At 48.0% G+C, this 12,957-nt stretch overlaps 1 protein-coding gene across 1 annotated transcript in view; it reads left to right on the top strand.

Annotated features, from left to right (window-relative positions):
* The window catches only part of JPH2 (junctophilin 2), a 62,628-nt gene that overhangs the window by 11,289 nt on the left and 38,382 nt on the right, over positions 1-12,957 (top strand). Inside the window, exon 2 of the mRNA XM_005871274.2 lies at positions 12,825-12,870. Within this exon, the coding sequence (XP_005871336.1) occupies positions 12,825-12,870 (46 nt within the window). The remainder of the gene's footprint in view (positions 1-12,824; positions 12,871-12,957) is intronic.

A 12,957-nucleotide genomic window follows, 5' to 3' on the forward strand; every position in this document is an offset into this window, starting at 1 on the left:
GTACTGATGGGGTGGTCATAATAATCTGGCCAGTCATAATAATCTGGCCACTCAGTGTATATATATTTCATAGAGGAAGGGAGAGGGAGAGAGAAAGAAACATCAATGATGAGAGAGAATCATTGATCGGCTGCTGCCTATTGCACGCCCCACACTGGGGGTTGAGCCCATAACCCAGGCATCTGCCCTGACTGGGAATCGAACCGTGACCTCCTGATTCATAGGTGAATGCTTACCACTGAGCCATGCCGGCTGGGCTTGGCTACTGTTTTGAGAGACTGTTTGGGAGAGAGGAGGTGGTGCAGGAAGGGCAGAAGCAGGGAGACCTATTAGTGAGTTTATGTAATAAAACAGATGAGAAGCAACAGTGGCTTGGACCCCCAACTCATCACAGCAAGGGCAGAGAGAAGTGGTTGAACTCTGGATCTATTGTGGAGGTAGAGCCCATAGGTTTTGCTGATTGGATGGGAAGCAAGAGGAAGAGAAGTCAAGGATGGTTCCATGGCTTTGGCCTGAGCCACAGAAGGGCAGTGCTGCCCTGAACTGAGATGGGATGAGGGTTCGAAGAGGGAAGGTTAGGAGCTCAGTGTTGAACACCGAGGATGGCAGATGCCTCTAAGACATGCCACAGGGACATGAGGGTTGTGGGGAGGACTGAACACAGGGGCCTGAATGACCACTGGGTGGCCTCCTTCTGAACCAAGACACTCTGCCCTTGATCCCTTTTGCTTCTCCCCTTCACAGACACAATTATTTCTGGTTTCCAAGGCCCACAGGGTCGCTGAGCTGACCCAGTGCCTGGCAAAGAGGCTTCACCCAGGTCACAGGCTTCCAGGCTGTCAGCATCCAGGCGATGTCACCTGGTTAATCCCCTGCTTCTTGTGCAAGCTGTGGGGCGTCATCCGGGGCAGCAGCCTCTGGATTGGGGGGGAGGCGGGTTGGAGCCCTGCAGGCTACGGGACTTGTCATACACCCCTGCAACCTGACCCTGCTCCTGGAGCTGGTGACATTTGTCATCAGCTCCTCCACATTAGGTCTTCGAGTGGTGATCCTGGGAAACCGGAGACAGAGGCGCTTTGACGGGCGGCAGCATTTGGGAGCCATGGGAAGGGACTTGGTGCCACCTTGCAAGCCAGCTAGAGAGCTCTTGTGGAGGTAGAGCCCACGGGTTTTTCTGATCGATTGGATGGGGAGCAAGAGGAGGAGGAGTCAAGGATGGCTTCATGGCTTTGGCCTGAGCCACGGAAGGACAGTGTTGCCATGAACTGAGATGGAATGAGGGTTCGAATAGGGAAGGTCAGGAGCTCAGTGTTGGACACTGATGCCTGTTGGACATGCTAGGCTGTGGGACTGTTACAGGAAAAACAGCTCAGTCTACATGCTCACCCAAAGGGACCATTCAGCTCACTCACAAACCATGCCGTGAAGTACAAATCCAGTAAGAAGACCAAGGTGGACCCACCCACACCCTAGAAAGGAATCTAAGACATTTTTTTATTTTTTATTTTTTTAAAATATATTTTATTGATTTTTTTACAGAGAGGAAGGGAGAGAGATAGAGAGTTAGAAACATCGATGAGAGAGAAACATCGATCAGCCGCCTCCTGCACATCTCCTACTGGGGATGTGCCCGCAACCCAGGTACATGCCCTTGACCGGAATCGAACCCAGGACCTTTCAGTCCGCAGGCCGACGCTCTATCCACTGAGCCAAACCGGTTTTGGTGGAATCTAAGACATTTAAAGTGAACAAGAACCATTCAACAAGTGTTTATTGAGTGCCTAGTACGTGCTAGGTAGTGTTCTCAGTGACAGGGATAGTGGTAGAGTGGGGAACAGCTAACCTTTTAGTCTATTTGTTATTTGTATAGACTTGTAAATGAGAGGGGGAAAAAAACAGAAGGATCTAAATTCTTAACAGTTACTACCCCTGGAGAAATGACATATTATTTTTAGTACTCTTCTATTGTTAGAATTTTATGCAAAAAGCATATATAACTTTTATAATTTTAAAAAGTGCCTTTCCTCCCAACATATAAATGACATTAATATACAGACATTCAAGTTATAAAAAGCATTTGGGGGCTCTAAGCAGAATTCTCTAGAATGTAGGCTCAGATCCCATAAGATTGCCCTTTGTTCTTCTCTCCACTGTGGGATTCAGCTCTTCAAAGCAAGGAAGATGGAAGAACAATCAAGGCAGGAGATCTGTTTTTTAGTCCCAGCTGAGCCTGGCTGGTGGTCTTGGAAAAGTCCCTCTACTTCCCTGTGCCCTAGCTTCATCCTCTGTATAATGAGAGGCTGAACTACACTTACTTCTAAGGGTAAGTGGATTTTCTTTCACATGCAACACCAGCTAACTGACTGTGTCTGCCTGGAGATGTGGCGAGGGGAGACAGCACGACCACATTAGGAGGGTCCAGCATTGAGATCAAGTAGCAACGTCTGTTGTGGACAGAGCCTGGGGAAGAGGTGGCCCATGTGGCAGATTACGTGTTGCCTTGGACTAGATGGTCTCCAAGGTCCACTTCAGCAGTGACCTTGGGATGGAGACACCCTCACTTACTGCCAAGTTGAGGTTGTGTATGAACATGTTGCCTATTTGCAGATATCAGGAACATGACAGTCTGTATTAGACACGGGTGCCGGCGCCAGCTCCTACCAGCTCATGAGAGCCCACTGTTAAATTTTCAAGACTCGTGCAAGCTGGCTGTTCAACTGTTGGTAGCTTGACTGGCAATGATGGGAATATTTCTATGATGGAAATTGGCTAAGGTTACAAATCAGGGTTGTTTATTTTTCCCAAAGAGCTGTCTTACCAGTGTACCACTGAACATTGTGTTAATATGAAATGCCCTTTTTTCCTTCCCACCCAGATTTAGGGTGTCCAGCCATCCCCAAATCAGTTGCCTTGGATCAGGAATTGTCCTGCTTTTATATTGAAAGTCTCACATTGGAGGAAACAGCTCAGTCTCAGGCAAACTGGGATGACTGGTCACCCTGCAATTCTTTCCCATGAAGTGAAGATAGCCAACATTTTAGAGCCCGAGATATCGCTGGAGGCACTGCTCACAGCCACCCGCAGAGTGGGCTTGCTAGGCTTCCGTTGCCCAGCAGAGAAATGAACAGGGGTTGACTGGGTGCCAGGAGGGCCACACTGTGCCAGGCAGAAGAAAGCTTTGGAGGTGGGATGGAGTCTGTTGTGTTTAAGAAAAAGCTGGAGCACAGAGACTGAGAAAGAAAGTGGGATAGGTGAGGGTGGAAAGGTGGCAGGGCCCAGGTCATGCGGGCTTCATGGGTCACAGTGAGGAGTGTGACTTCATCCTTACGGCAGATGTTGCAGGACACCCTCAGAGCCCCTTCAGGACCAGGGTCCTCATTCTCTCAGCTGCTGATGGCTCATAGCTAGACAATGCCCTCTGTCAAAGAGCGGTGCCTCACTCTGGGGCAACCCATAGTTAATGACTGGTTGATACCAGAATACAAAGACCCAGCCTTCTTGCTTTGATTTGGGGCAACTCTGAAGGGCCAGCTCCAGAGATCCTCATGGGATCAGCTGACGCCTTGGTAGTAACTGTTCAAGTTCTTCCGCTGTTGACTCCTGCTTCCTTCCTTACAGCTGTTTGATCTGAGAGCACTCATCACAGAATCGCCCCCACTCAATCTTAGTCCCAGAATGTGTTTTCTAGGACCCACGACAATCCTCCTCAAGGCGCTGGGAAGCCATTGCAGGGTTTTAAGTGGGGTAACCAGATTAGATCTGCATCTTATAAAGGCGATGAGGCTGGTGGAGTGAAGGGTGGATTGAATTAGGCACCAGGAAAGGCAGGAGACCAGGGAAGATGCTATTGTAGTCAACCAGGGAGGACTGGTGAGGCCTGGACTAGATGGATGTGTGGGAATAAAGAGAAGTGGAGGGGTTAAAGGGATATTCACAATCGGGTTGTTTCCAAAGCCCAGGCAATTTCCATTATTCTTTGCTGCCCCCAAATATGTCCCAGGCTTGACTTGTTTTTCTGGAATGCTGGGTCCATGGTCTTTATCAAGGTGGATTAGAGCCAAGCTCGGATAGGCCCTCTAACCTCAGGAGGACCTGTATGGGTGACTATGGCATGGCCAGGTATGTTCACCACAATGTACATTCCTGGTTTACCTGGTCTGATTTTGCTGTGCCTGGACAGGAGCCACTGACCCTTGAACTCTCTGGTGCGCACCCTCCATTGTAAGCCCCAGGTGAAATCTGTTGATGCTTCCATGGTCCTGCCCAGTGATCTTGGGCTCACATCTGAGACAACGTGAGAGGACATGCAGAAGGACCAGGGATGGCTATTAGACGAAATAGGCAAGATGTAGACAGGATAGTTGCCACAGGAAGTAAGAAGTGATGAATGTCTGAAGCAATGAGACCTTGGTGGGAGATGGTGGCCTGGGAGGTGTCCTAAGGGAGGTGGCTTTGAAACTGGGCTTTGGCAGATTTGGGAAGACAAAGCTGAAAAGGTAAATGGGGTCGAGGTCAGGAAGACACTGGGCTGTTGGGTAAGGACTTCCATAGGCAGTGGAGACCCCTGGAGAAGAGCTAGTCCTGATTCCTTTCTCTCCATCTCTGTTCAGTTCTCCGGGGACACTGACCTTTGGACCTCACACAGTTTTTTAGAAATAGGCAGGTGTCACTGGCCAGAAGGGGCGGTGTTCTGTGCCCATTCTCTATTTGGAGGCAGAGTCCCTGGTCTGGCCACTTGTCTCTTCTCTGTCTCAAAGCGAACTCTGGATTTCCTAGACTTCCTTTGGGTTTCTGAAATGGCCAGGCTTTCTTTGGAGCTGAGGTTTGACTTGCAAGGGATGTTCTCAGCTTTGCAGTGGTGCAGAGGCGAAAGCACTGACCAAGTCCCTTGTCTGTGACCACCACCCACTGCCACACTTACGTGATCATGAGCAAGTCATTTAAATTCTTAGTTTCAATGTTTCCAACTCTAGAATCCTAACCTATATCTTTTAGGATGTACAGAAATGGGCAAAGGTAGGTTTACAGTTGTGAATACATGAAACAAAGTTTATTCTTGTATTATTGATTAATTATTGCATTATTTTCCATGCAAACTATAAACCTATTTTTGCCCAACCCTGTATATTTTTTTGGCCTGCAGGCAGCAAAAAAACTAACTCTAAATAAACCAGCACTTTCCATAGAAATATAATGTATATAGGCTATGTATGTAATTTTAAATTTTCTAGTAGCCAGATTAAAAAGGCAAAATTACTTTTGATAATATATTTTATTTAATGATATCCAAAATATTCATTGCTAAATATTATCATTATAATATATAATTATTAGTGAGATATTTTACATTCTTTTTTGTACTAATTCTTTGAAATTCAGTGCTCAGTAAACACATGTGTCTAGTGACTACCATATTGGACAACACAAAGTTAAACAATAAGGATATTTATAATCTCACATAAACAAGAATCCTGTGGTAGAGGTTAATGGAAGCTCAACAGCATCAACAAGGACTCAGGTTCCCACCACCTTTTGCTCTGCCACTCGTACAGTGTCACCACTGTTCTCAGCTACCTCCCCTCATGGCTCCCAAATGGCTGCTACTGCTTTGGGGTCATCTTTACACACAACAAAATCCAGCAGCAGAAAAGGGCATGTTTCCCTATATATTTGTCTTTATAAGAACTCTTTCCTGTCTCCCTCTCGCCACCCACCCAGCCGACTTTCCCTCAGGTCTCAATGCCAGATTTCATCGCATGGTCATATCTGATCCAATCGTTGGCAAGGTGGGCAGGCCTGAATGTCTGGTTCAGAGCAATCTTTGTACTAATTCTTTGAAATTCAGTGCTCAGTAAACACATGTGTCTAGTGACTACCATATTGGACAACACAAAGTTAAACAATAAGGATATTTATAATCTCACATAAACAAGAATCCAGAGGTAGAGGTTAATGGAAGCTCAACAGCATCAATAAGGACTCAGGTTCCTGCCACCTTTTGCTCTGCCACCCGTACAGTGTCACCATTGCTCTCAGCTACCTCCCCTCATGGCTCCCAAATGGCTGCCACTGCTCTGGGGTCATCTTCACACACAACAACATCCAGTAGCAGAAAAGGGCATGTTTCCCTATATATTTGTCTTTATAAGAACTCTTTCCTGTCTCCCTCTCGCCACCCACCCAGCCGACTTTCCCTCAGGTCTCAATGCCAGATTTCATCGCATGGTCATATCTGATCCAATCGTTGGCAAGGTGGGCAGGCCTGAATGTCTGGTTCAGAGCAATCAGGATTTACCCCTGGATTGGGGACCTTTATCTGGGTCCCATGGAGGAGACCTGGAGCTTGGAACAGAGTGGAAGTCCTATCAGCAAAGAAGGGAGAGTTGCAGTTGGGTAACCCACAGTAATGGCACAATACCTGCTCCCCTGTCCTCCCCCAGGTTGAGCTGATGGAGTTTCTCCCTACCTGGCATTCATATGTCATCTACAATGTCCAGTTTCTGTTGGTTTCTTTAGAGTGGAGTGAGAAGTTAGAGGCACTTGCTGAACAATCTCAGTGTAGGAAATGTCTAGATTTTTATAATTTCATTCCCAACCTTTTATAATTATTAATACTGAATTTGAGGGCAATTTTTTAGGGACTGTCCTTCATGGACACACACAAGCACTCAGTTTGTTTTCAGAGAAATAAAACCCTCTTTTTATTTAAAACCATTTTTAAAAATTCTAAGCACTTAGGCTTAGAAATAACTATTAGTGAACCACATAACTTCCATAATGAGCACAGCTGACCTGGGAACAGTCTTAAATAAACATGCAACTCCACGTGGTTTCAGAAGTGTTAGTTCAGGACTATTAGAACTTGGCCTGCCCGCCAGCACATCGGGGGCTAAGGGCATCAGTTAGCAGGTTTTACAGAAGGAACAGAGCATGTTGGTTAATTGGAGGTTAGTGGAGAGGTTTCACAGCTCTACTCCAAGCGGCATATTAAAATCCCTTAAGGTGCTTTTAAAAACTCCAGTATCCACATCCATTAAACCATAAGCTCTGGCTTGGCAAGTGGGTCTTATACTACAGATGTGGCTTCCAGAAACTACTCTGTAACGTGTGTGTGTGTGTGTGTGTGTGTGTGTGTGTGTGTGTGTTTAGGGGATGTGGAGGCAGGTCTCACTGATGAACAAACTCCCAAATTTTCTTTTTCCCAAGGATGGAGGCACGTTGGTCTCCCTCAGTCAGGGGTGTGCCCAAACCAGTGACCGCTGGGCCTTTCAAGGCCCAAGGCTGCTTTCTTACAAACAAGCAGACCAAGGCAGAAAATGGGGGCCAGTCTCATTCCCTCCCTCTGATTTCTCTCTGTCCTCCCTGGGTCCTTTTCATCTTTCCAGCTAATCCTTTCTGGGCCAGCATCTCTAAGCAAAGACTCTGACCTGTCAAAAAGCTGGCCTTTAGTCTTGGCCAGTGTGACTCAGTTGATTGGGCATCGTCCCATGCACCGAAAGGTCACTGGTTCAATTCCCAGTTGGGACACATGCCCAGGTTGCGGGCCGGTAGGGAGCATGCAGGAGACAGCCTATCGATGCTTCACTCTCACATTGTTTCTCTCTCTCCCTCTCCCTTCTCCTCTCTGAAATCAAATAAAAAATTAATAAAAATATTTCTTAAAAAGCTAGCCTTTATTGAGCACTTACTTTGTCCCAGCTGCCTCCCATATAGTTCAATTAATCTTTGATCAACCCACCCTCCATACTCCACTGCCGAGTCCCAGCCTATCACCTCTCTGGACCACTGCTGTGGCTGCCTAACGTTTATTTCTGTGCTGGTTGGTTAAATGTAGTCTACCCCTGGCACTAGACTCCAAGCCCCTGAAGGCAGGGACCATGACAATTTATTTATTGCTGTAGCCCTGGCACCTAGCACCAAGATTGCAGTATCCACAGCAAATAGTTGTTGAATTCAAAGGAATAAATGAAGTAGACCTCATTACCTCCAATTTAGAAGGACAAAACAAGGCTCAGCAGGTTTAAATAAATTATGCCTATTTTAAAACGATTCAGTGTCAGAGTGAAGGTTAAAACTCGGGTCATTCTCCACTAAACCAGAAGGACACTTGTGAGAGAAGGCGATATGCAGGTTTTATTAAGTTTAGGAGCCTGGTCTGAGGGACTGGACTGTATGTACCATAATTATGGCCCTCACTAGCCTTTTATAAGTATCCCTTAACGCCAAGAGTTTGAGCTGCTGAGCCTCAAGCCCTGAACAAGGGCGGCAGTCACTGCCAATCACTACTGAGCACTTACTATGTACTGAGTCGTGAGGAAAAGAAGATGTGGTCCCTGCCCCTGAGAGAACATAGGGTGGCAATCAGGAGAGATACAGATTCATCAGGTGTTGGCTGAGGGCTTCCTGGGGCCTGGTAACTAACTGTGCTAGATGCTGGGATCATAGCAGGACTACCTAGACAAGGCTCCCTCTCTCTTGGAAGCCAAAGTCTGGTAGGAAAGGCTAAAGGTGAACAAATGATCACAATAAGTATCTAACTGCAACTGGGGAAAGTGCCAAGAAGTACGAGTGACACGACACCACGTGGCAGTACTCAGGGAGGGGAGTTCAAGAAATCTTCCTCGGGTGAAGTCACATTTAAGCCAAGGCTTGAAATATCAACAGAGTTGGCCAGAGGAGGAGGGAGGCGAAGAGCACACCAAGAAGAGGAAGGAAAGCATGTGCAAAGGCCCTGAGGCAGGAAAGGAGAGTGTGACTAGAGAGCTGTTCGAGATGAGTCAGGACAGGTGGGCAGCCGCAGCCCATGCCAGGCCATGTAGGCTGCTGAGAACCTTGCTTCTGACCCTGAGGGCAGTGGGAAACCCTGCAGTGTTTACAAGGCCAAGTGAGGGGCCAGCCCTAAGGGGATCAGGAGGCACTTCCTTCCACAGAGGGCCTCTGTCAGCCAGAAAACTGCGCAGGGTCCCCCTTCTCTCCCTCTTCCAATGCGTTCTTCCTGTCCCCCAGAGAGCACGGTCCTGTCTTAGAGAGAGTCAGGCTGCGATGGCCCTAGCACTTGGCTTTTCCAGTCCTTCCCAGAGAGCCGTCACTCCCAGCCTCCCCTGGGTGTCTGTGCCTCTTGACACTTGCTTGTAAGTTTCCTAATATAGCCAGATTGTTTCCTCCTCAACTGGTGACCAAGAGCTGCTCTTCTGTTGCAATCTTAGTTTTTCCTGGGCTTAAAGGGACCATGTCAGCCCATCTCGTGCCAAATTTAAGCTAAAGGTAGTAGGGTTGACTTAATTTCACAAACTTGTCCAACCCAGAGATTAGATGTCTTCTCTCTTTCCCCAGTTTACCACCTTCTCTGCTCTATTCTTGTTCATTTTTCCTTCTCCCCACTCCCCCAACCCTTTCTTCAGAGACAACTCAAAGGCACACAGCTAGACATGGGTGTGAGTTTTGGTACTGGTGGGTTAATTAGCTGTGTCATCTTGGGGGAGTCTTATAGGAATCATTAAATACCTCTGCAGTCATTTTCACAGAGCTCTTCTCTGATGGATAGAGCAGAAAGGAGAGAATAAACAGTTATAGAATGCATGTTGTTCATTATTCATTCACTCATTCAACAAATATTCACCGAGTACCCATTTGGTACTGTCCCAGACACTGAGGACAAAAAAGAATGAGTCCATGTCTCTATGGAACTTACAGCGCAGTATGGCTGGTCACTGAAGGGGCGGGAGCCCTGATGTCCCTCTTACCTCGGGCTGCTCCTGCCCACTTACAGAGGGGCTGCAAGTACTAGGGTCCCTCTCCAACAAATTAAAGCCGAATTTCTGGTGGTGAGGCCCAGGGGGGTCTGTATTTTATTTTCAGAACTTCTAAAGTGGGAGTCAGGATTCAGAACCATGGGCTCAGAGCATGAGCTCTGGGTGTCAGAAGACTTGGGTTTGGATCTACCTTCTTAGCTCTCAGACTACCAACCTCCTCTCCTATCAACCAGCATCATCCTGGGACCCACCTCACAGGACCCTGAGGGGTTTAAGTGAGCTCTTGACACTGTGCGTGGTCCTGATGGGGTTCTTCATGGCGAAAGGCGGGGGCGGGGAGGAGAGGGGGCTTGAGCTGGAGCCGCCTGTGCTGGGGGTGACCGGGCAGCGTGGAGTCATGTGGACACGCTGTCCTTCCCCTCCAGAGTCACAGTGCCCCAATTTCTAGAAGCCCTGCAAGTCAACGTTAGGCCAAACCTCAGTGAGCTTCATGGCCAACCATGTCATTGGCCAATAGGGCAATGGAGGCCTTAAGAAGAGAAGAGAGTTGCTCAATGTCACACAGTGAGATGGAGCTTCTGTACAGGTTCAGACAATCGGTCAGCAAAGATTTGTGGAGCACCTTTCTGTGCCAGGCACTGTTCCAGGTGCTGGGGACACATCGGAGAACAAAACAGGAGAGAGCCCTGCCCTCGTGGAGCTTCCATTCTAGCAGGAAGAGAAAGACAATAAATATGGCATGTTAAAAGGTAATACATGCAATAGAAAAAAAAGTAAAAAGAGATTGGGGATGTCTGGGTGCTTGTGGGGGTGCAGGCAGATTGCCATCAGGATAGGGCTCATTGAGCAAAAGACTTGACAGTTATCTGGAAGAAAAGAGACCCAGACACAGGGAACAACCTATGCAAAGGCCCCACTGGGAGCATGCCTGTTCAGCTGACTGGCTGTTCAGTTATCCAGCCACCCGGGGCAGAAGAATCTAATGAGGAGAAGGCCATTTGGGATTATTTGGTTAACCAGGGGAAAGTATAAGCATGTGCTTAAAACAAAAGCTCTGGATTCCCTGCCCCCAATTCAGTGAATCTTGTGTCAGGTACTGTTCTATATGCTGGAGGCATGAAGATGAAGGCAGAGAACTGGCTCTCAGTGGTGCTGTTGGGGAGAGACGGTGGACAGTGTGTGTGGGTCGGGGGAGATGATGAGTTGGTGGTGGCTGTGTCACATCTGGGGGCCTTCCATCTCCAGGCTGACATGTGGAGCTCTAGAGGGGATATAGAAGATATATAGAGAGTATATAGAAGATATATTTGGGGCAGAGGGAGTCAGCAGGACATAGATGACAGTTATAAAAACCTGATGGTTCAATCACCCAGGGAAGATGGGGAGAAGGTTTTGAGATCCCTGTGGAGCACAGCACTTAAGGGTGGTGGAGGAGAAAGAAGATATTTTGTCTGCTTTGTATTGACCTGTTCATACAATTCAGGTGACCTCACACACCAGCACAGCTTTGTAGAATCACGTTATTACACACATATCTTTTCTTTCTGAGTTTTTCAGCGATCTTAGCTCATTTAAACCTCAACCCTATGGATTAAGGGGCAATTATCTCTGTTTGACGGATGAGGAAGTTGAGGCACAGAGAGGTTAGGTCACTTGCCAAAGGTTGCACTGCTAGTAATGGCGGGGGCCGCATTTGGACCCAGCAGCCTGGCTTCTGTTGTCTGTGCTCCTAACTACTACTCTGTGCTCCCTCTTTGAACATGGTGGCCCACTCACAGTCGTATTCCCAGGAACACACGTGCTCACTCATGGACACGCAAGGTCTCCTTGACACACCACTATCCTGCACCCACATGGTCTTACATGGTCTCAGTTTCACTAATGCCCACAACCTCACATACTCATTTTTCCTGGAGTATCTCCTCATATTGTGCTTTGTACTCAGATGGCTTGAACACCCAGAACCTCTCACACACCCATAATGGCACCTCCATAGAACCTTGGGTACTCACCCCACTGTAGATACACTGCATTGCACACTTATGATCTAATATAGTTACATGGCCTTGCACAAATACACGCTCTCCCATGCTCTCCAACAGTCACATGCTTTCCGACATTCACATGACTGCCAACTCACTGTTGTATTCATTCGTGAACTCCGATATTCACATCACCTTACACACTACCATGACCATGCACACACATTTAACCTCACACACTGACAGAGCCTTGCATGCTGCACAACTTTGCACTCTGACCCTCTAACAGTCTTGCACCCTCACTCAACTTTGCCTATCCTTGCACTCAAGACCTCGAATGCCCTCATAAGTTTATGTTACATCATTATGACAGATGCACGTGATCTTGGTCACCTTCTGTGCACGCACTGCCTTGCACATTCATGATTGTTCATGTTCCCGCTACCTTGCACACCCCCACAAGTGTAAATATTCACATTACTGTATAAACCCAATGTCTTGCCTACTCACTCTTGCACCATCATTCTCTTGTGTGTAATTTGAAATCTGTGCACACATTTAAATTCACACACACAGTCTCACCTGCTCATACAACTTCACACTTAAAATTGACTGCTAACCTCAACCTTGCTCTATTTTGCACACTAAAAACTTTGGCGTGTTCCCACCAACAGAAATATCCGCACCATGCAAACCCCTTCTGGCTTGCCCATGCGTGTTCTCGCACATTTGTTTAAGCTCACTTCGGGGCCTCACCTGCTCACACAACTTTGCACACTGACGCTCTTATTCTCCCAACCTCACTCTATCTCGCACACTTGTGACCTTGTCATGTTCACCAATGAAACCATTCATACCATTGCACAAACTCCTTGTGGCTTGTCCGCTCATGTTCTTGCACACGCGTGTAACCTCACACCCTCAGAGCCTGGCCTGTTTTCATGACTTCGAACGCCTTGCCCCTCCCATGGCCTTGCCTCTCCGATGGCCTTGCCCCTCCCGCCCTGGCACACGCAGGCCACTGTGCACTCGCAGGGGCCTCATCCTGCCGCTCCACTGACCTGCCCTCTCGCCCTCTCCTCGCCCGCAGGGACTTACCAAGGCCAGTTCACCAACGGCATGCGCCACGGCTACGGGGTGCGCCAGAGCGTGCCTTACGGGATGGCCGTGGTGGTGCGCTCGCCGCTGCGCACGTCGCTGTCGTCCCTGCGCAGCGAGCACAG

This window comes from Myotis brandtii, unplaced genomic scaffold (assembly GCF_000412655.1).
Source record: "Myotis brandtii unplaced genomic scaffold, ASM41265v1 scaffold333, whole genome shotgun sequence".
Classification (NCBI taxonomy): domain Eukaryota; kingdom Metazoa; phylum Chordata; class Mammalia; order Chiroptera; family Vespertilionidae; genus Myotis; species Myotis brandtii.